This window comes from Saimiri boliviensis, chromosome 5, assembly GCF_048565385.1.
Source record: "Saimiri boliviensis isolate mSaiBol1 chromosome 5, mSaiBol1.pri, whole genome shotgun sequence".
NCBI lineage: Eukaryota > Metazoa > Chordata > Mammalia > Primates > Cebidae > Saimiri > Saimiri boliviensis.
Window position 1 is genome coordinate 4,152,082 of NC_133453.1, and position 22,901 is coordinate 4,174,982.

Here is a 22,901-nt window from a genome sequence, read left to right on the forward strand (position 1 = left end):
TGTCTTTTTTTGTTGTTGTTGAGATAAGATCTTGCTCCGTCGAGACTGGAGTGCAGTGGTGTGACCATGGTTCACTGCAGCCTCAATCTCCCAGGCTCAAATGATCCTCCTGTCTCAGCCTCCTGAGTTACTGGGGACCACAGGCATGTGCCACCATACCCAGTTAACTTTTAAATTAAAAAAATTTTTTAATTCTACTGCCTCAGCCTTCCTAGTAGCTGGGATTACAGGCACATGCCACCACACCTGGCTAATTTTTGTATTTTTAGTAGAGACAGAGTTTCACCATGTTTGCCAGGCTGGTCTCAAACTCCTGACGACAGATGATCTGCCCACCTCAGCCTCCCAGAGTGCTGGGATTACAGGTGTGAGCCACTGCACCCGGCCCATTTTTGTTGTTTCTAATCTTAGTCTCTACAGAATTAGGCAGGGCCTCCCACAACCCGGCTTGGCTGCCTCTCCGCCCTCACCCATCTCACAGCCCACCCAGACCCTGTGCCCACTGACAACGTCCCCGGCCCCATGCCTCCCAGTACGTCTGACCCTGGCATTGTGCTTCTGGGGCCCGGGAGACCCTCCCTTCTCTTGGCCACCACGTGGGCTTCTCATGCCTATGCCAGCATTTCATCCTGGGAGAGGTCCTCTGGATTATCCCCCTTCCTCTGGGCATGCAGGTCAGGCTCTCAGGCTTGTAGGAACCTGGGTGGCAGCCTCTTACTCTGCAGGCAACTGTTCCATCCCCACCAGGCTCTGGACACCTGGGGGCGGGATTTGGGTTTATTCCCTTGGCTCCCCTCTGCTCTGCCCAGTCTGGCGGGCAGCCACGTGCCAAACTGATTGTTGAGTGGAGGAATTTAACCTGGTGTTCAGAAATCTCTGCTGGAATTTTCCACTGAGATAAGCAAGGGTAAAGGTTTGAGGCGAGGCAGACACCACAGTTCCTGCTTATCTGAGAGGCCTGAGGAGATAAGGACATTCTGGAAGAGCTGAACCTCAGATAATTATCACTGATGGGTTCGATTCCCAAACGCAGCTCTGTAAAGGAGCCCCGAGGAGAACGGGGGGCACCACTGCCCCAGAAAGTCCCCGCAGGCCTCAACCTATGGTTCCCTGGCCAGAGTGGAGTCACCTGGCCACTTCTGCAAGAAAGAAGATACAGATGCGTTAACAAGCCGAACCGCAGCGGGGTTTCCTCGCAAGGAACAAGGCGGGCACGATTCTGCGGCAGGCGGTTAGCAACGCCTGCTGCAAGCCCTGAGGGCGGCTTCAAAATCTGAAATATTTCTGCAGCAGCAGGCCTGGCTCTCCATGCAACCCCGGGGCAGTAAAGGGTGGAAATTTACAAAGGACTGACTTGGATAGAAAGGAACGCACGTGGAATCAACTGTCTCAGACAGAAAATCCCCTGTCACTGTCGATATGTGAGCAGAAACTGAGACATCAGTTGGCAGGAGGGTTCAGATTCTTCAGCCACTGGGTGGGTGGGCGCTCAGGCCAGATCCTCTCCAGGGGGCCTTCCAGCTCCACGGTTATGTAATTTTATGTGTTTTGGAAGGAGAATGTGTGAGTGCCTGCATACGTGGTCTGTGTAAGTGGCATTATGAATATTCTCCCGGTCAATGCTAATACGGAAAAGTTGATAAAACGCCTAGAGAGAAATATAAAAATCGGTAGAGCTGTATTAAGATAATATTAATTCTGGTCCTGTAAGTCAATTGCTTTTTCTCCGTTTTGCCTAATTGCTGCTACAAGCAATGATGATTGTGTGTGACACGTCTACACAGCATTACGGATACTGTCTGGACAGTTGAGTCCTGACCCGCCTTCCATGGGGTTTGTGTCTGAGCTTGATGTCCCATGTCCCCTCAGGAATGCACCTTCTGATTTTCACAAGTGCACCGCAGACTTCCTGCTCATGCCGGAGGGCTCTGTCTCGGCTCAGCGAGGGATCGACCACAGAGGCTGCAAGTGGAGGGAGGTTTGGAACCATCTGGCCCAGCCCCCTCACTTCGGAGGTGAGTAAACTGGTGTTGGGAGGAGGTGGCTGGTTCCTGAGGGAGGATCTGGCAGATTTCTCCCAGATGACTGTGCAGGAGGGGAGGCCATGAGCCCCCACACCCTCCAGAGTTTCTGGGTTCTGGCCTTTCACTGCATCCTTGGGCCCTCATGAGGAGAGTGTCAGGTTGCTTGAGATCAGCACGGGCTCCAGGCTCTGCCACACTGCCCAAGCAGGAGGCGGGCTCCGGCAGCGGGTCCCCTGTCACTTGCCAGCAGTTTGCCAGCCAGCGGCTAAGTCATCTGGGCTGGGAGGGCCTCCCTTGTGTGAGCTTCGGCTCAGGCACTGTGGGCAACGGATTCTAGGGTGGGCCCCAAGACCCAAGTCCCTGGTGGACACGTCTCTCTTGAGTGTGCGTAGGGCTGTAACTATGATGGTGTCACTCCTGAGATCCGGTTATATTACATGGGAAAGGCAAAGGGATTTTGAAGATGTAATGAGGTCCTTCATCAGTTGACTGTGAGTTGAGCAAAAGGGAGATTGTGCTGGGTAGACCTGCCCTGATCAGGCAAGCCCTTTGAAAGAGGGTCTAGAAGTCAGAGAGCATCTCTTGCTGGCCTTGAGAAAGCCAGCCGCCCTGTGTGAGGGGCCTTGAAGAGCTGAGAGCAGCTGCCCGCAGATGTCAGCAGGAACACGGGACCTCAGCCTACTGAGGGAACTGAATTCTGCCAACAAACATGTGGGCTCAGAAGAGGACCCTGAATTCTAGAAAGACCCTCGCCTTGACTGCAGCCTGTGAGAATCTGAGCAGAAGACCCAGCGAGGCTGTGCTGCGACTCCTGACCACAGGAACTGTGTGTTATTCTAAGCTGCTGAGTCAGTGGGTATGTGTCACACATCAAAAGATAACCGCACAGGCATTGACCCTGTCCACCCGGAGATGCTGGAGGTGCACTGCTGCTCTTACTGCAGGCCACCACAACACAGGGCTCTTTTCTCGGAGCTGCAGATGCTCTCTGCCCTGTCCCTTGCCACAAGTCAGACTTTCTTCGTGTGTTTTATCCCATGTTAATGAACCAGACCTTCTTCATGAGCATCCATCTAGTGGAAAACAGAAGAGGGGGGATTTTACATTTTAGCTCATCCGACGCTGCAGATTTGCTGCCCTACAGTAACGCACAATCATCAGGTAAAACGCGGCTTCTCCCGGCTGCTGCTGCCTTGCCGCTCTCTCACATGAACACTGGTGCCTGGGTTGGGAGCATGGCTGGTGACTTCATGGCGGTGTGGGGAGGAATGTGTGGTCCTTGGATCCATGAGAGGGCCTCAATTCCCCGTGGTCTCTGCTGGAAACGTCTGCCTGGACATCAGCCTCTGAGGCACCACGCCCGGCTTGCACCACCTCCTGAGACTGCCTATCTTGGTGGCTCCTTCCGCTGCCCCTGCCTGGCCGTCAGGGCCCCTCTGTACCCTCACCAGTCACTTCTGTGATCTTATACATGTGCATTGCTCAGGAGGTGGCTGGGGATGCTGCCTTGCACAGACAGCTCTGTGCTGTTTGGAGATTGGCCTGAGGTGTTCCAGGGGTCCCCTTTCCCCAGCTGGGACCCTCCCTCATGTGATGGAGGCTGTTACAGAATCACAGTTATTCTAAAACTGCCTTCTCCAGACAAGGCCTGGCTTCCAAACCTGTTGTCTGACTGTAGGCACAAACCTCCCATTTTGGGTATAAGAAGCTGGTTCTTAACCATTTTGTCTTTTTAATTTAAGTTTATTTTGAGACAGAGTTTTATTCTGCTGCCTAGGCCGGTGTGCAGTGGCACAATCTCAGCTCACTGCAACCTCTGCCTCCCAGGTTCAAGCAATTCTCCTGCCTCAGCCTCCCGAATAGCTATGATTACAGGCACTTGCCACCACACCCGGCTAATTTTTTTTTTTTTTTTTTTTTAGTAGAGAGGGGGCCTTATTATGTTGGCCACACTCATCTCAAACTCCCGACCTCAAGTGATCCACCCAACTCAGCATCCCAAAGTGCTGGGATCACAGGACCGAGCCACTGCGCTGGCCTCTTTTTGCATTCTTGCTATAAAATTGGTGTCTGTGTCTTCCTCCCGTTCTGTGCTCCCCCAATCCTGCAGGAAGGTGAATTCTTCCAAGGGGATTGGGGCGAAGAGAAGCGCGTTGATTCAGCCCTCCGTCACACGGGTCACACCATTCCCAGCGTGTCATCATTCCCAGACCTTTGGTTACCAGCCTGGGGGCACAGGCTAAGGACGTCATTCAAAAAGATAGAGAGTCTCAAGTCTCCAGAGAGCTGGGGCTCAGCTGAGCATGCTGGCAGCATCCAGGGGGGTGGCCATGCCCCAGGGAAGTGGTGTCATGGAGGAAGAATCCCAGGGCAGGTGTGGATGCAGCAGAGCAACACTGCCCTGTGTTAGGACTGGCTAGTCCACCCTGCCGGGACGAGGGGCAGAGCTTCAGCAGAAGCCCAGGCCAGTGTCCCTCCTCCAGCATAAGAGTCCTCCACTCCCACAGGGAGAGGAGCTACTGTGATGGCAGAGCTTATTTCCCAGCAGCCCCATGGGATGGGACCCAAACTAGAAGTCAGGGTGTTTGGAGGACACAGAGTGAGCTGGCTTCCCACAAACAGGCTGCACGGAGTGATGTTCATGGCAACAGATTTCCGTCTCCTCAGCCTCAGGCCCAACCCTGCTACTCCAGTCGTGCTCAGAGACTCTGGAAATGTTACCTCAAGGAGACTCTTCTTTACCACCAAGCCAGGAAATTTCGAGACTGGAGTCTCCTGAAGAATGTGAGAAGACCCGGAGGAAGTACCACCTCCCGCTCTCCTGTGCCCCAAGCCTCCCAGGTCCACGGAAGCCTTGCCCACCCCACGCCCAGGTAGCAGCCAGCCCAGGGTCTGACCCTGGACTGGCCCACACTGAGTGGCCTCTGGGTCCAGTGCAGGGTTCAGCCAGGGTTGGCTTCGGTTGACAGTGGGAGGAATTCATTTGACCGAAATATTCTCTTCTCTTCTGGGCTGCTGGTTTTTCAAGTGCAACAAAGATTCAATACAGCTCTGAGGAAGAAGCCGAGAAAAACATTCCATGCCAGGTGAGACCCCGGAAATGACACCCTGGAACAAAGCTGAAAAATGGGCTCCAGTGGGTGCCAGCAAACCCAGGACTGGAATGTGGCTTCCGGCAGCGTGCAGGTGCTCCTGGGTCACCTGCACTGTGGTCCTGCCTCCCGCCCTGCCCCAGGTGACCACATGATCACCGTGGACTTTGCCTTGAAACCTTTTTGGAGGAAAATAAGCCTGACCTTGGGGCTGGCGGCCAGTGGGCACTGCCCTGGTCCAAGGCCGCTGCTCTTGACCTCGCTCTGCGGCTGCTTTTCATTGGAGCAGAGGCTCCTCCTGTCCCGCCCATGGAGGGAACAAACCTCCCCCTAGGCCAGAGCGAGGAGAAAGGGAAGACAGGTGGCACCTCTGTGGACTGGTGATGACAGGCTCTTCAGCTCCCTGCAAGTGACCGAGCCTGGGGAACAGGTGAGTCATTGCCTAAACCTCTGTGCACTGTACAGTGTCTGTGTGAGCACATGCCTGTGTCTGCCTCTGTGTCTGTGTGTCTGCCCCTGTGTGTGTGTGTGTTGGCCTCTCTGTGTGTGTGCGTCTGCCTCTGTGTATGTGTGCACCTGCCTCTGTGTGTGTGTGTGTGTGTGTGTGTGTGTATGTGTGTCGGCCTCTGTGTGTGTTTGTGTGTCTCTGTGTGTGTGTCTGCCCCGTGTGTGTGTGTGTGTTGGCCTCTGTGTGTGTGTGTGCCTCTGTGTGTGTGTCTGCCTCTGTGTGTGTGTGTGTGTGTGTCTGCCTCTGTGTGTGTGTGTGCCTCTGTGTGTGTGTGTGTGTTGGCCTCTGTGTGTGTGTGTGTGTGTGTCTGCCTCTGTGTGTGTGTGTGCCTCTGTGTGTGTGTGTTGGCTTCTGTGTGTGTGTGTGTGTGTGTCTGCCTCTGTGTGTGTGTGCTCACATGTTTGTATTTGTGTCTGTATTTGTTTGTGTCTGTGCATGTGCCCGTGTGTGCATAATTCAAAGGACAAAGCTGGGGTGGAGACTTCCTTGTTTGGATTTCTGATGGCTCACTAGGTCAGAATCCCAGAAGGAGATTCCTATTTGAATTTTTCTTTGGCAAAATTCCAATTTTAAGGTCTTGAAACAAAAAGATTTCTGTTAATAAGAAGAACTCTTCAAGGAATCCATTTCAAATGACACTAAAATTCCCAATTTAATACCCAGTGATATCTAGGAAGCTTGTCAGATTTTCTTGTAAACTCCTTTTTACAATCTACATTTTGTTTTCTTTCTGTATCAAATGGCCGCGCTCTGAATGCAGTGTGCTGGGGTTCTTCTCATAATGCCAGTGTTCTTCACAGGCCAGGGTGACACAGGGACACATTTGGTAATAGACTCATCAACCAGACCCTTCCCCGGAATGCCCCCTTCCCCACAAAAAAGACTAATTTGGGGTTTGCTCTCCTTTCTTCCCCTCTTTGTGGAAGGGAGGTATAAGAGATGAAAAGGCCCCAAGTTAAGATTGCTAGAGAAGCTCCAACCTCAAATATGCTGTTCCTGAAAACATCTTTGCCTTCAGAAAGACTGCTAGTAACACTACCTTGATTAAATTTTGGAGGTGGGGGTCAGGTGCCACACTTTGAATTCTCTGTTTGGACAGAGGCCTCCAACCTTTCATTATTGAAAGCTTACAACACTGAATCACACAAAAAGTTATATAAGGAAACGTTTACTGCAGTCTTCTTACAGAGAAAAAATTAAAACCAAGTAAAAATCCACTACTAGGAAAATGGTGCCGCAAGTTGAGATAGTTGAAGAAATGTTGTGTGTCCGTTAAACATGATTTTGAAGCAATGTGGGTGACTGTCTTTGGTATTATATTTAAGTATTTTTAAAACATAGGATATCATTTTATGTTAAAACTATGGGTTTTGATTTGTTTTTAAGAGTCATAGAAAAAAACTAAAAGTAGGCAAAAATACCATTTGTGGCTGAATTAAGGGGGTAGAGTTATGGGAAGTCTTTTTTTCTATTGGCATTTGTACGTTTATAGTAAAATAACTACTTTTTTTTTTTTTTTTTTTTTTTTTTTTTTTTTTTTTTGAGATGAAGGCTCACTCTGTCGCCCAGGCTGGAGTACAGTGGTGGGATCTTGGCTCACTGCATCCTCCGCCTCCCAGGTTTATGCAATTCTCCTGCCTCAGCCTCCTGAGTAGCTGGGAATACAGGTGCCTGACACCACACCCAGCTAATTTTTGTGTATTTAGAAGACACAGGGTTTTACCATGTTGGACAGGCTGGTCTTGAACTCTTGACCTCAAGTGATCCACCTGCCTCAGCCTCTCAAAGTTCTGGTATTACAAGTGTGAGCCACTGCGTCTGGCCCAAAAATGAAATAACTTTTTAAAACAAAGAGACATATCATTGTTAAAGGAATGAGACACTGGCATCCCAGTAGTCACAGTGCATTCCTCCAGAGTCCACCTGTTTCAGCTAATTCTGACATGTTTTGGGCCACAGATTTTTTTTTTGACTTAGGAAGGGTTCTTTTAACCTGTGCAAATAAATAGCATAGAGAACTTGAAGGGATATCTTTGGCTATTTTTGATTTTTTAAAATTTCCATAGATTTGTGGGGAACAGGTGGTATTGGGTTACATGGATATGGTCTCTAGTGATTTCTGAGATTTTGGTGCACCCATTACCTGAGCAATGTACACTGTACCCATCGTGTAGTCTTTTATCCCTCACCCCCTCTTTCACCTTTTCCTCTTCCACCAAAGGGCGGAAAGTCTTGGCTGTGTCTTGACCTCTGAGAGCCTGTCCCAGCTGACTTGGGCAGATCATCTGCTGGACCAAGTTCTCACCCCAGTCACTCTCACTTTGCCTCAGGTGCTGTCTTAGTCTGTTTGCTGCTTTAACAGAATTCCTGAGACAGGAATTTATAAAGAACCGAGATTTGTTTCTTATGGTTCTAGAGGTTGGGAAGTCCAAGGCTACATCTGTTGAGGGCCTTCTTGCTGCGTCATCCCACAGTGGAAGGTGAAAGGGCGAGAGAACATGCAGGCAGGCTCACAGAAGTGAAAGACAGCAACAGTGTTATAATCCATGCTGGGCGTGGATTAATGAGGGCAGAGTCCGCTTGACCTGACTGTCTTCCATTAGGCCCCACCTCCCAGCATGGTTGCACTGGGGACTAAGTTTCCAAATACGCTTTTTGAAGAATACATACAAACCACAGCAGGCTCCAGGAAATCGTCCTCAATCCAGGCAAATATTTCAAAATGCAAGCGTTATGTGCTCTTCTGTGCTTGGCCTCATTCATTCATTTCTTAGCTATTTATTGAGCACTTACTATGTGCTAGACCCTGTTACCAGCTCTAAGGAAAACAGAATTCTGTCAGTGATTCCTAGTCTTGGCTGCATACTAAGATCACCTGGGGAGCTTTTCTTTTCTCTTTCTCTTTCTCTCTTTAAAGAAACACAAATGGAAAACTTAATTTTATATTTTTAATCCATCTCTTAGGCCAGCATCATACTTGATGGTGAAACTTGAGTATTTCCATCTAAGATGGGGTTCCAGGCATGTTTGGGATAACCACCCAAGTCTACTATGTGGAGCCCCTCTTCTGTGATGGGTAGAAAGCCCTAAACCCTCCTGTTCCAGACTCCATGACTCTCCAGTCACTTTCTGTCTAGAACAGTCTTCTTGGTGTCTAGGACTCAGTCCTATTTATTTCAAGACTGATTCCAAACTTGATTCTTTCCCTCTTATCCCTGCAGGGCAGACCAGACCAGTCTGTGGCCATGGCTGCTTACTGGGGACAATGAGGGCATGTGGACTGCTTCCAACCACTCCTGCTTTTCTTATTTCCTTTTCAAAATTCCTTCCTTCCCCCTTTTGAGAGCCTCCCTCCTCCCCACCATGGTGAGAGAGGGAGATGAGACCTGATCACAGGACCAGCTGCCCCCTGATAGGTTTCATATAGATTGTGGGGAGCTTCTCTTCCTAGATAATAAACAAACGTTATCTATTATTCGATCAGAATATTATTAGAATGTCACCATTTTGCAACACCCTAGTGAAATAGAGGGTCAAAGTAATGGTCTTCAATGACTGCCAACATTACAGAGAGACAACTGGACATTATTTGCCTTCTGAGGGAGGTGCACACACACTCTTGTGGCAATCTTGCCAAAAAATAGCTGGTGTCTAATCAGGTTTGTGTCCTGAACCACCATGGTATCAAAAATACAGAGTTCACGGGACTCTATTCAATAACACGGGGGTCTAATCAGCAACATCCGCACAGGAAATCTGTGAGACAACCTGATCTCTTCAACACACAAACTGCGAAGAAGAAAAAAATTCCTGTATGTGTCCTGAGGTTTGCAGATGATAGGATGCCTGGGATTTGCTTTACACTAACCTGTGGTGCGGAGGTTTGTGAGTGACGGAGCCGGCTAAGCTGATTACTGGGGAAGTGAGAGGTGGGTACACGGGCCCATCAGACCGTTCTCTCTATTGTGGTGTGTACAGCAAAGTTTCCATAATGAGAACATATGCAGGGGTTGCCCACATTTATTTTGATCACAAAGTTGGTTTTCTCTGAGGCATTCCACCATGGGTTCTGAGGCTTTAGACACAATAGGAATGTGTCTAAATGTGTCTTCGATGTTTTGAGATCACTGAGACACCAACTTTCTTTTAGGCAGAGTTTTTCTGAAACAGAGACTTTAATCAGTGAACAACCAACCAGGAAATTCTCAGATGCTTTTTACCTCTCTCTGCATTAGATACTTCGGGGATAAGTGACAGATTTGTAAGAATAGAAAGTAATGGAATGAGGACAGCCAGCCCTGAGACCACTGCACGCAATCGTTGCTTGTCAGGGTCTGCCATGACCCATGCCTGGCGCTTTCCAAGCAAAGCTCTGGTCCTCACCACAGACCTAAATGGGTCTCATGCTCCCCAATTAGCAGATGGGGAGATGGGGTGTGGGGTGCAGGAGTGTGGACCCAGGTGGCCTCTGAGTTGGGAGCTCTGTCTGGGGCCACCTGCTCCTGACCGGGAAGAAGCCCAGGGCTGAGCTCGCTGCAATAGTGTGGCTTGGATGTTCCACCTGCCTCAGATGATTGTGATTCTTTGCAGGGCATGGCACAGGCACACAGGAGCCCCCAGCCCAGCGCTGCCCCCAGCCAGCCCCGTGTGTTCAAGCTGGTTCTCCTGGGAAGTGGCTCCGTGGGCAAGTCCAGCTTGGCTCTCCGGTACGTGAAGAATGACTTCAAGAGTATCCTGCCTACGGTGGGCTGTAAGTGAGGGGCAGAGCGTGCTTGGTTGGTTTTCAGTGCAGAAGTCTGGGCCACTGACCCACACCTGGGGCAGATGGGGACGAGGCCCGCCTAGGAATCCCCATACTGTCCTGGCGTCTTGTACTGCTCGTATCCGGTGCATGAGGGTAGGAGGTGATGTCCATGAGGGCAGTCGCAGAATCTACAAAGGTAGGAAGTGCCCTTGGCTCCTGGGCTCTGACCACTCAGTGGCCCAAACCAGCTGTCCTCTCCCCGCGCCCAGGCCGCCCTCCTGCTAACACTGCTCCCTTGCTTTATTTACCCCAACACCGCCTTCCTTCCTGCCTGGACTTGTTTTAGCAGTCTGGCCTGGATCACTGTTGGGGGTAGGCAGGGAGGCAGGCCTTCTTGCTGTGTTTCTTGCAAAGGCTAACCCGTCATGATTCTCAGGAGTAACTGTAGGGGCATCTGCAGGCTGCTGGCCTCCTTCCCATCCTGCTGTGGGCACAGCCTGCCTAGGCAGTAAAGCGCAGTTTTCACCTGAAATAGGGAAAGCCAGGCGTTCTTTCTGCGGATCCCCTCTGGGGGACGTGTGCAGAATCAGAGACTCGGTTTCAGACTCTGACATGGATAAGCTGCCCTTTCTCCAAGTTCACTCACTCATTCGTTCACTCATCTAACAGGTGTCTGTTGAGCGTGGACTCTTTTGCAGGCCTGTGTTAGGTGCGGAAGATTCTATAACCAGCTAAACAGATGCACCAAACACAGAAACACAATTGTAAAATGTGGCACATGGCATTCGCTATTAGGGAGCCCTTCCATTTTCTCAGGGGGGTGGTTCCGGAAGGATCACCAGGGGATACAGGGGAATTGGCAGGAGTCTGTCTGGCCTGACTCCCGGAGCTAGTGGTGAGAAGGGCTAGAGTGATGGGGGGAGGCTGTCTGCAGAGGCTACCCTGGGGAGAGAGTCAGAACTAGCCTGGGGTGGGCTGTGCACTCCTCTTTTCCATTAGCAAGGAGATCTTCACCCCTCACCCGTGATATTGGACTTGGCTTCCTTTAAACATATATCAAAGGGCTGAGGTTGGCCTGATGGTGGCCTCAGCTGAGAACAGAGAACACAGATGGGGGCCTCACCAGGCCTGGATGTTGTGGGCTCTGTACCTGGGTGGCTGGTTTTCAAAATGCAGAGGCCTGTATGTCTCATTCTATTCCTGGTCCTCTGCCTGTCCCCTCAGGGGTCATCCCCCTGCCGGTGGCTTTCAGATGAAAGCCAGGGTCTCCCTTCCTCCAACACCCTCTCCCTGGGGTTATCTCCTCTCTCCAAGGGAAGAACTACCCTACAAGCTGGATCTGCCTTTCACCCAGGACTGGTGCCCACTCTGGGTCTCTGTGATGGGACAGGGGCATGGACTGTGGCCCATGGCACAAAGGAGAGAGGAGGACAGCCAGATGAGGTTAGCCTGTGGCTTACAAGCCGCCTTCTATCCATCAGCCTCCAAGCCTGGCATCCTCACTTTTGTATCGAGCACCTCTGTGTGTTGGCAGCTGTGCTGGGTTGGGGGCAGAAATATGGAAGCTCCTTCCTTCGCTGTTGGCTGAGTCCCCTGTGGGAGCAACGGTGTCCTCTGCTTACATCCGAGTGTCTGCATCATACCTGGGATAATATTACAGCCTTTGGAGGTAGATATTACTGTAACTATGAGTAGATGTTATACAATTATTATGATGTTAATTTTTTTCGAGACAGAGTCTTGCTGTGTCATCTGGCCTGCAGTACAGTGGTGTGTTCTTGGCTCACTGCAACCTCTGCCTCCCGGGCTCAAGCCGTCCTCCCACCGGGGCCTCCTGAGTTGCTGTGACCACAGGCACGTACCACCATAGCAAGCTAATTTTTGTATTTTTTGTAGAGATGGGGTTTTGCCATGGTGTGCACTGCTGTACCTGGCCTATGTTAATTATTTTATTATTATTGTGTTTTGAGATGGAGTCTTGCTCTGTTGCCCAGGCTAGAGTGCAGTGGCGAGACCTTGGCTCATTGCAGTCTCCACCTCCAAGTAGCTGGGATTGTGTGCACCACCACGCCCGGCTGATTTTTGTCTTTTTAGTAGAGACGGGGTTTCATCATTTTGGCCAGGCTGGTTTCGAACTCCTGACTTCAAGCAATCCACCGGCCTCGGCCTCCCAAAGTGTATACTAATTATTAATCATCACTATAATCATTACATGATCATATATTATTATACATGTGGATATTGCCAGTTTTAGGAAGAGGCGCTGGGATGTGCTCATTCCTTTAACCGATGCGCTTTGGGGAAGAGTGATCTGTGCTGTATAAAAACCCTTTGAGAACAGACACTCCTGCTGCTTTTGTCACATGTGGCTTCAGCTTTTATCAAGAATACTGGCTCCTGCCCAGGGGAGAGGGTGGGCCAGGAGCAGAGCTTCGGAGGGGAAGGGAGTGCTGTCCTCACAAGCAGCCTGGAAATGCAGGAGGCAGCAAGGAGGGAGAGGGTGTGATGGCCACGGTCACGCCGCTCCTTCCCTCTGCCTGGATGTTTCCCTGTGAAATGGGGCGTGAACACCTTCCTAGAGTGGGCTCTCCATGAAAGGTTGCTGTTACCTTGGGTGGCTTAAGATCATCACCAAGGCCGGCCTTGTCCGAGGGGTGTCACTTCAGGCCAGGGCCAGCCTACAGGAGGATGGACTTGGGTCCCTGGGGCCCTCCTGAGGGTCTGGTTCAGTCAAGGGGTGTGGGGGGTAGGTCCCACAGCAGGAACGTGACACAGGAGGTGGGCTTAGCTCCTGGCAAGACACAGTCCACCCAGAGGAAGCAGGAAGCAGAGCCAGAAAGTGACAGCGACTCGAGCCCTGAAGCTGGAAAGCCAACATGCTGGCCAATGCCGCAGGACCAGGCAGGCACAGAGGCAGCGCGGAGGGGAGTCCAAGCTAGCGAAGGCTTCTGCACACCCCCGCCAGGGCCTGTGGCAGAGTTGGCAGCTTCAGGAGCCACTGCTGTGTCAGGGTTGGGGGTTGGCACTCCCCATGAACGGCTACCACCATCCTAATGGCCACAGCAGGGGAGCTTCTATGTGCTGCCGGCTTGCTGTGTGTTGGCGATGTCTTTCAGAAGGATGGTGACATCTAGTGCTTGTGTGCATATTTGCCAGCTGAAGCCACGACGAACCCCAGATGTACTGGGCTTTTCTCAGGAAGAGGACTGTGACAAACAGGTGCTGAGCACATTCAACTTGGCACCAGCTCACTTCCCTCCTAAACTGAGAATGCGGCTGACATCCCAGAGCTCCCAGAAAATACGTTTCCATTTCATGTTCCTTTCAGTTTGTCATCAGCTCACTGTTTTTACAAAAAAAGCCAAGGGCTACAGTGAGGGCTTCAGTGAGCAGAATCAACTCTTTATTTAAATTAAAAGGTAAAAAAGCAAAATAATTTATATGATGTTAACATTTAGCAGAGACTCTGGGCGCAGTGGCTCACATCTGTAATCTCAGCACTTTGGGGGGCCAAGGCAGGCGGATTGCCCAAGCTCAGGAGTTCGAGACCAGCCTGGGCAACATGGTGAAACCCCATCTGTACTAAAAAAAAAAAAAGAAAGAAAAGAAATACAATTTAGTAGAGGAACTTTTCTTTTGCAGTAGTATGAGCACACCTCACTGTAGCCTCATCCTCCTGGGCTCAAGCAGTTCACCTCCACCTCTTCAGCAGCTGGGACCACAGGTGTGTGCCACTATACCCAGCTAAATTTTGTATTTTTGTAGAGACAAGATTTCACTATGTTGTCCAGACTGGTCTTGAACTCCTGGGCTAGAGTTATCCTCCCTTCTTGGCCTCCCCAAATGCTGGGATTACAGGCATGAGCCACTGCACCCAGCCAGAAATTTATTTTTTAATCACATTTTGGCGCTAGCTGTGGAGATAGAGAAAATGTAGTTAGTGGGTTTCTGAAAAAGGATATGATAATAAATACATGCTGTCTTCTCGAATACGTGTCCAGGGTCCCACCTGAGGGCCTTACAACTCTCTGCAGGGAAGAGAAGGTTCTGTGTTCTGTAGATAACCGAACGTTGACTATTATCATGCGTTATCATTGCTTGGACTAAAAACCATGCCCTCCTTAGAAATTTGCTGGGATTTTACATTAGTTTAAATTCAACTACAGCCATCATTTTCTTTTCTTTTTTATTTCTTGAGACAGAGTCTTGCTCTGTCTCTTGCCATCCGTGCTGGAGTACAGTGGTGCAATCTCAGCTCACTGCAACCTCCACCTCCTGGGTTCAAGCGATTCTCCTGCCTCGGCCTCCCGAGTAGCTAGGACTACAGGCTCATGCCAGCAAGCCTGGCTGATTTTTGTATTTTTAGTAGAGAAATGTTGACATCTTCGAGCGTCAACCCCAGGCAGGATGGCTGCTGGGCCCCCTGCCTCCATGGAAGCCTCGCAGCATCCCAAACACACCCAAAGGCGAGGCCTCGTGCGTTCTCTACCTGTCTCCCCCAGGAGGGCAGGAGCTTTATCTTACTCACTCATGTACCTGCTTCACACACACACAGACTGCCTCCAAGCACTTTAACATATGGGGCAATGCACTGTTCATGTAAAGATTTGATCACCATGTTGGTCAGTCTGGTCTTGAACTCCTGACCTCAAACAATCCACCCACCTCGGCCTCCCAAAGTGCTAGGATTACAGGTGTGAGCCACTGCGCCCGGCCTCCAGCCATCATTTTCAACATGGACAGGAAAATATGAGAGGCTAAGATTGGTAAATGGAGAAAGCAAACCTGAGTTTTATGCTCACATGTGCCCTGTCACAGCTTTTAAGGTATAATGAAATTCAAAGTGAGAAATCTGATTTCAAGTGATGGGAAACAGAAAGACGTGGATAAAAGGCCCACATTTTGAGACAAGTCCGCGAAGACCAAAGAGGACAGGAAGAAGCAGCAAAGTTTGCAGGCCCCGTCTCTCCTTGCTCGGGGGGGGTGGTCTGACGCTACCTGGGTGGAGGGCGCCGTTAGCTCCTGCTACGGAAGAGGAAGCTGGGGCTTGGAAAGCTGAAGCCAGCTGCCAGAGGTCACACAGCTGATGGGTCTACATTCATGGCCCGTGCATGGCCTTCATTCCGGCACCACTGTCAACCCGGCTGAGCACCTGCTGTGTTCAGAGGTTTATAGCCCACTCAGTCGCCCTGTGCAAGCTGGAAATCACTGGTCCTACTCTCTGGATGGAGACTGTGGCTTTGTGTGACCTGGAGAGTTTGTCTGACTTCAAGTTCCTGGACCTGCAGTAGACTGCAGGACTCAGGCAGAAGAGCCCAGACAGTGGCTTCCATTTCGGAAGAGGTTACCTCATGAGAGAGAAGCATGGTTTGCTGCGCCGTGCTGGAAATCTCTGTCCAGCCTCCTGATCTCTGTGTAGTGGGTGCAATTGTGTTTTTCCCTCCCGCAAAGATGTGATTAAGTCCTAACCCCCAGAACCTATGAGTATAACCTCATTTGAAGAGAGGTAATTTTGCAGATGTAACTACTTAAGGCCAACAAGCTGAGACTTCTTGGCCCCTAAATGGGGCAGGATGGCCCCTAAATCCAGTGACATCTGTATGAGAAGAGGAGGGGACACAGCTACAGAGGGGCAACTGTGAAGATGGAGGCGGAGATGGCGGTGATGTGGCTACCAGGAATGCCAGGCTTGCCCCCAGCCCCTGGAGCCGAAGGGAGGCTCGTGGTACTTAATTATGTCACCGTAGGACACTCACACACTGTCCTTGGAGTGAAAGTTTTCATTTTAAACATGTGGATCTGTTTGCCAGAATCTCCCCAACAGACTCCAAACCCCAGCCAGGGTCTAGGCAGGGTAGTGGCTTTCACAGGAGGCTGTCCGTGCTAGTGGCTTCTCCATGTCCCGGACACCTTTCCCTCTCTCCAATTCTGTGTATAACACATCCCTGACAGGCCACACACGATGAGGAAAACATTTTGGAGATCTAGAAAACAATCATTTAAAAATCACATCGCTTTGGAAAGCAAAGGGTAAAAAATCTTTACATGAACAGTGCATTGCCCAGTATGTTAAAGTGCTTGGAGGCAGTCTGTGTGTGTGTGAAGCAGGTACACGAATGAGTAAGATAAAGCTCCTGCCCTCCTCGGGGAGACAGGTAGAGAACGCACGAGGCCTCGCCTTTGGGTGTGTTTGGGATGCTGCGAGGCTTCCACGGAGGCAGGGGGCCCAGCAGCCATCCTGGGGTTGATGCTCAAAGATCTCAGAGGACACCTAAGAGTTTTCTAGGGGAAGAAGAGGAAGGACGCCATGCAGAGGGGACAGTAGAGAAGGGGGTTGAGGGGGAGCAGCATGGGGAAAGTGGGGAGGGTAGCAGGAGGTGAGGAAGGACTTGGAGGAGGCTGTGCAATCGTGGCTGGCCCTGCGCAAGATGGGCCTGGCAGACAAGAGGCCAATGGGCCGGGGGTGCTCAGGGCTCTAGGGGCCCCAGAGCCCAGCTGCATCGCTGGAAGCTGGCAGGGCTGCGTCGGATGCCGGGTTAGTGGAGACCCTTCCCTGGCACACGTAGCCCAGAGCTTTTGTGTTATGTCCTGGAGATATTGATCTTCCCAGCCAAAGCCTCTCTGAAGGGCTCATAGGAATCACTCCTGATGCTTTGCTCAATGCAGAAGCCTCCATGTCCTGCAAGAGCTGTTTGCTCGACCTCCCGGCCATGTGGGCATAGGAGGTGCGTGGCCAGCTGCCCCTCTGAGCCCATCGCTGTGCCTGTGGCTTGCTATGGTCCCACCTGAGCTGCACGTGGGCACCTCATCCTCTGAGTAAGCTCTCTCGGCCTCCCTATTTCAGGTGCATTCTTCACAAAGGTGGTGGATTTGGGCGACTCCTCTCTGAAGCTTGAGATCTGGGACACAGCTGGCCAGGAGAAGTACCACAGTGTGTGCCACCTCTACTTCAGGGGCGCCAACGCGGCGCTGCTGGTGTATGACATCACCAGGAAGGTAGGGCCCACCTCCAGGCGCGTCCCACTCTCCTTCCCACGCACCTGCCTTCTGCTTTCTCTGATGCAATGATGCCATGTGTACTCACAAAACAGAGGCCCCATTTATGAGCACTAGTCTCCTCATCCGGGAGGGCCTCCTGACAACCCCCATCCTCCTCCACAGCCAGGGCTCTCCTCCTCCGTGGTCTGAGAGCACATGCCACAGCCATCTGCCACTCAGTAGTTCCTGGTGCTGTGTTGGGGTCAGGGTTTGGGGTGATGGCCAGTCCCCAGATTCTCTTGTACAAAATGGTCCTTTGAGGACATCTAGGAGCTCAGGGTCTGACCTGAAATACCCCAGGGCCGGCAGTTTCCTGGGCCTGGTCAGGGCCAAAGAGCTGACGTGTGTCCCAGCAGTTTGCAAAGGTCACTCAGGGCAGGAGCAACCCCTCCTCAGAGGAACAGAGCAGCGCTGCAGGCCCGTCCATGGCCAGCTGGATTCTGTGACATGACGTGACCAGCACCAGTCTTTCCCCCCGGAATAGCTCACGGAGACCGCCTGTGGGTTGTGTTTGACGTTGGTTTTTCTTCTTTCCTAGGATTCCTTCCACAAGGCTCAGCAGTGGCTGAAGGACCTGGAGAGGGAGCTGCAGCCGGGAGAAGTCCTGGTGATGCTGGTTGGCAACAAGACGGACCTCAGTGAGGAGCGGGAGGTGGCCTTCGAGGTACCGCCCAGGAGCCCCTGCTGTTCTCCTCCACAGGCACACCCGCGCCTGTGTGTCCTTACACATGTGCACGCGCACCTCCACACCTCCCCATGCCCACACGCACTAGTACACACACGCACGCCCCCACATTCACTCACGCTTGTACCCACACACGTTTATAAGCACACACACAGATACAAACACACAAACACACAACTTTGTTTTTATTTTTATTTTTGAGATGGAGTCTGGCTGTGTCGCCCAGGCTGGAGTGCAGTGGCGTGATCTCGGCTCACTGCAACCTCTGCCTCCCGGGTCCAGGTTCAAGCAATTCTCATGCCTCAGCCTCCCAAGTAGCTGGGATTACAGGCATGAGCCACCATGCCCAGCTAATTTTTGTATTTTTTTTAGTAGAGATGGGGTTTCCCCATGTTGGCCAGTCTGGTCTTGAACTCCTGACCTCATGATCCGCCTGCCACGGCCTTCCAAATTGCTGGGATTACAGGCGTGAGCCACCACACCCAGCCCAAACACACAACTTTCTATCTGAATTTCTCTTTTGGTCAAAAGATTTCTTTCTGGTCTTTCCTGGAAAACTCAGGCCCAGGGACATTGAGAGTTCAAGGCCAGCAGTGGAGGGGCAGGCGCAGGGTGGCCGGCGGAGGGAGGGGCAGGGTGGCGGCTGCAGGGTGGGCTCGGCCTGAATGGGAAACGATCCAGTTCCTCAGCAGGGCCCCCTTCCCCGCTCGGCTCCCAGAAGGGGCTCTGTGCAGATGTAGCCCCACCCCCACCCGAGCTCCGTCAGGTGGAGGCAGTGGTCACCCAGCTGCCGCTATCTCTCTTCCACGGCATCTTACCTCCCCACCATGTTTAGGACGAAGACTACGTAAGCAGCTGCAGACATGTGGCTGGTGGGGAGGCCCCACACACTAGAGGCTGGCGCAGGGGCACACCTGACTCAGGGCTTAGGCCAACTTCCACGCCTCCCGGAGAGAAAGGCCCCGGCTTCGATGGAGGCTGTAGAGAGATGGAGAAGTGGGGTGAAGATTTTGGAGAATCCGGGGGGGAACAAAGGGAGCAAAGGGAGGCAGCCTCAGTCTGAGCGCTTGTCGAAAGGCAGGATGGGGAGGAGAGGAGCTGGCAGCAGAGCTGTGTCCTCTGAGAGTGACTAGATGGGCTGTGCGCTCGGGCAGGCACAAAAACATGGGCGTGACGTGCTCAAGGTCTGGAGGGGCAGTGGGCAGCCAGGGTGGGTTTGGAGCGTCTGCCTGGGGAGCTGGCTGGGAAGCAGCTGGCCCAGACTCTCTGGGTCGGGATAGGAGGAGTGCATTCACAACTGTGGACGGTGCCAGGGCTGTGGGCATGGCTGGCCACGCCTGCTGCCAGCTCCATGTCTGGCAGGACAGTCAGGAGCCTGAGCTGTGCCCTCCAGGATCTGCCACAGGCTCTTCTTCCTGGGAGCGTCATGGAGGCTGGGGGAGGGGCCTGACACAGGGGGCCCCCATTCCTTGGCCACTCCTGACTCCTGGGCGAGGCGGTGGCCTTCCCATGAATGCTTCTCTCCTGGTCTCCCATTGCAAGCCTGCTGTCTTCCAGTTTGCCTTTGCTCTGGGACATCCTTTCCTCCCTGTAGGAGACCCGTGTTGGAAAATGAGGGCTCCCCAGAGGAAGGGCCCAGGTGGGCGCCGTCCAGGGGCCTCCCTCTGCCTCTCATGTTTCCTGGGTTCTCAGTTGGTTCTGTCCAGCATTGGAGCCCACAGGTGCTCACAGCCATGGTGGGCGGGGAGCCTCGCGGTGGGAGCGTGGCTTCCGGGCCCTGCGGCAGGAGGAAGGCTGCTGCCAGCCAGCTAGAGAAGAGCCTCTTCCAGGGCTCACACCCCACCCCACCTGGTCCTGGCTGCTCAGGAGTGCCAAGAATACGACCTGGACGCGAGGCGTGGAGGAGTGCGGTCTGCGCGGCCGTGGCTTTCTTGGGTCTCACTGTTGGGAGTGAACCAGGTGTTCTCAGGAAACTCTCTTATAAACAACGCTGGATTTTGTGGCTGTTTCCTTCAGGAAGGGAAGGAGTTTGCCGACAGCCAGAAGTTGCTGTTCATGGAAACTTCGGCCAAACTGAACCATCAGGTGTTGGAGGTGTTCAGTGCTGTGGGTGAGTGATGTCCCCAGGGGCTAGACAAGGTGGGGGGTGCTCGTCCCTGACCCACTTCCCTGGGTCCCCTTTGCTGGTGATGCAGGATCCCACAGAATGTCTCTAGGGACTGGAAGGTGACCAGGAGGGGCAGGAAACCCTCGTTCTATGGTTCTTTGGTTCTATGGGTCCCTGGCTGCTGGGCTGCAGGGCTGTGCTGGGCGGGGGTGGGGACTTCCCTCCCTAATTGGCCCCTGCCTCTTGCCATTCACAGCCCGAGAGCTACTGCAGAAAGACAACGGGGTGGGCCAGGCTCCACGGGGGGACGCAGGCGTGGCTCTGAATGAGAGGCCAGTGCGGCAGGCCAAATGCTGTGCACAGTAGGTGCAGCCACCCCTGGGGGCTGTGAGAAGACGCCCCCAACCCGGGCCATGGCCACCTGCGTAGTTCTGATTCACTGTCTATGCTGGGTTGCTCCTGAGCCCTAGAGGTTCCTGGAAGTTGGCCCCCTTTTTAAAAACCACTTCCCACAGCCAGTGGGAACCGCCAGGGGAGGAGCTGGCGTCGCATGACTCCCAGAGGGTGCTGTGTCCCATCCCCCCCGCCCGCACCATCTGATTCCCCGATGCCTGTGCCGGCCCTGCCTAGACGGTGGCCCCTCAGCCAGGCAGCCTTGGACACAGAGGAAGCAAGGATTGGAAAAGTCCCCAGGGCACAGCGATGGTGGAAAGATGCCTCTCGCCTGGTCTGGGTGGGGGCGCTGGCCCGGAGCCCGGGCTCACCTGCTACTGGGGGTTTGGGGAGCCGGCCCAGATGGAGGTGGCAGTGCCGGGAAGAAGCGGAGTGGTAACTGAGCATGAGGAGGGCCCAGGACTGACGCCTCTGGGAAGGGCAGCTGGGGGCACCAGCTCTGGTTCCCTCTCATGCTCTCCTGGCTGGAAATGCGGCGAAGCTGTTTCTGTCCGATGAGTCGGAAGATTCATTTAACCTGAGGTGTAAGTTGTACTGCACATGCATTTTTTTTTTCTCCAAAAATTAAATTGCTTTTGAAAGTCTGGCTTTTGAAAGTTTTCTGGTATAAGACAGGGCCCCGAGCCTGATGGACTGCTGTAGATTTTTCTGTCTGTATTCTGGGAGGGCTCCTGTGAGGTAAATGAGGAAGCAGACCCATGTGCAGGCTGTGACTAACGTGGTCCTGGCCCCGCTTTCTGGATGGGATGCATTCCCAGATGGCGACACTCCATCCTGACTGCCCGCCTTTGCAGAGAAACCTATGTCTTAGTCTGTTTTTGTGTTGCTACAAAGGGATGCTTGAGGCTGAGTGATTTCTAAGGAAAGAGGTTTACTGGGCTCATGGTTCTGCAGGCTGCAAAGGCTGCATGGGGCCAGTCTGCTTCCTGGTGCGGCCCCGGGCTGCTTCCACTCCTGGCGGAAGGCAATGAAAGCTGGCTTGCAGAGGTCACACGGGGAGAGGAAGTTAGAGAATGTAGGGGGAGTTCCCACTCTTTTCAACAACCAGCTCTGGGGAAACTCTTACAGGCGCTGTTGGAGTAAGCTCACTCGTTACAGCTAGGAGGGCACCAGGTCATTTACAAGGGACCCATCCCCATGAGGCCACACCTCCCATCAGGCCCTGCCTCTCACACTGGGGGTCAGATTTCTTCCTTCCTCCTTTTTCTTCTTCCTCTTCCTTGTCCTCCTCTTCCCCTTCTTTCTTCTTTCTTCATTCCTCCTCTTCCTCCTCTTTCTTCACCTTTCTTCTTCTTTTTGGAGATGGAGTCTCATTCTGTCACCCAGGCTGGAGTGCAGTGGCACGATCTCAGCTCACTGCAATCTCTGCCTCCCAGGTTTGAGCAATTCTCCTGCCTCAGCCTCCCGAGTAGCTGGGACTACAGGCATGCACCACCATACCCACCTCATTTTTGTATTTTTTAGTAACGATCGGGTTTCACCATGTTGGTCCAGCTGGTCTCTAACTCCTGGCCTCAGGTGATTCGCCTGCCTCCACCTCCCAAAGTGCTGGGGTTACAGGTGTGAGCCACCACGTCTGGTCCTGGGGGTCAGATTTCAACATGAGGTTTGGGAGGGACAAATATCCAAACTGCAGCAACCCAGCCTCTGTTTGGGGAGGAAAACCCCACAAAATGTTTTCCTGTTGCGTCTCTTTCTGGACACTGCGGGGGCGAGGTTATTTCAAGATTTTTGGAAGATGATGTTGGTTTTCATCCTTGCCCCTGGGACTCTGATAAGCAGGTGTGAGTTTTAAACAATAAGACATTGTTATCCACCTGGAAACCGTGGCATCACTGTACCGGCTGCTGTAAGGATCAAAGCAGGAGGAAGCGAAGTGCCTTCCATTTGATGCTGAGCTTCCCATCATGTAGAAGGGGAAAAGGCTCTGTGCCTGGAGCTTCCCTGGCTCCACCAGGATTCCCTCTGCTCTTGTTCACTTGGCATAGAGATGCCAGGCTGTGACCTTCAGTGGGGTCCAGACCAGGGGGAGCCCTGCCAGGGGTCCAGGGAGAGGACGCAGAGGCCAATCATTGCCTATGGCCTGCCTGCCAGAAGCCACTGCCCCCGTCCAAGAGGCCTCTTCCTCCTCCAGGTTCTGGCAGCTGCTCCCTGCCCTCATCCATCGGGCCTCGGAGCGGGGCGGGGCAGAGCCCCTCCTGGCCAGCCTGGGTTTCTCAGCGTTCAAACCACAGCTTCATAACTGTGATC

The 22,901-nt window shown here is 52.7% G+C and overlaps 1 protein-coding gene across 7 annotated transcripts; it reads left to right on the forward strand.

Moving 5' to 3' along the window:
* Nucleotides 1-921: 921 nt before the first annotated feature.
* RAB17 (RAB17, member RAS oncogene family) lies at nt 922-21,235 on the forward strand. Of its 7 annotated transcripts, none has more exons than XM_039470136.2 (7): nt 922-5,546; nt 9,376-9,553; nt 10,215-10,374; nt 17,213-17,364; nt 17,945-18,070; nt 20,108-20,201; nt 20,455-21,235. In XM_039470136.2, exons 3-7 carry the CDS (start codon nt 10,218-10,220, stop codon nt 20,562-20,564), a joined length of 639 nt encoding a protein of 212 aa, XP_039326070.1. In that variant the 5' UTR covers nt 922-5,546; nt 9,376-9,553; nt 10,215-10,217; the 3' UTR covers nt 20,565-21,235. The 7 variants fall into 7 exon arrangements, with proteins under 7 accessions (XP_039326070.1, XP_074254901.1, XP_074254898.1 ...); XM_074398800.1 differs by lacking the exon at nt 9,376-9,553 and having other exon boundaries at nt 924-2,015; nt 5,053-5,546; XM_074398797.1 differs by lacking the exon at nt 9,376-9,553 and having other exon boundaries at nt 924-1,588; nt 1,870-5,546.
* Nucleotides 21,236-22,901: the final 1,666 nt, after the last annotated feature.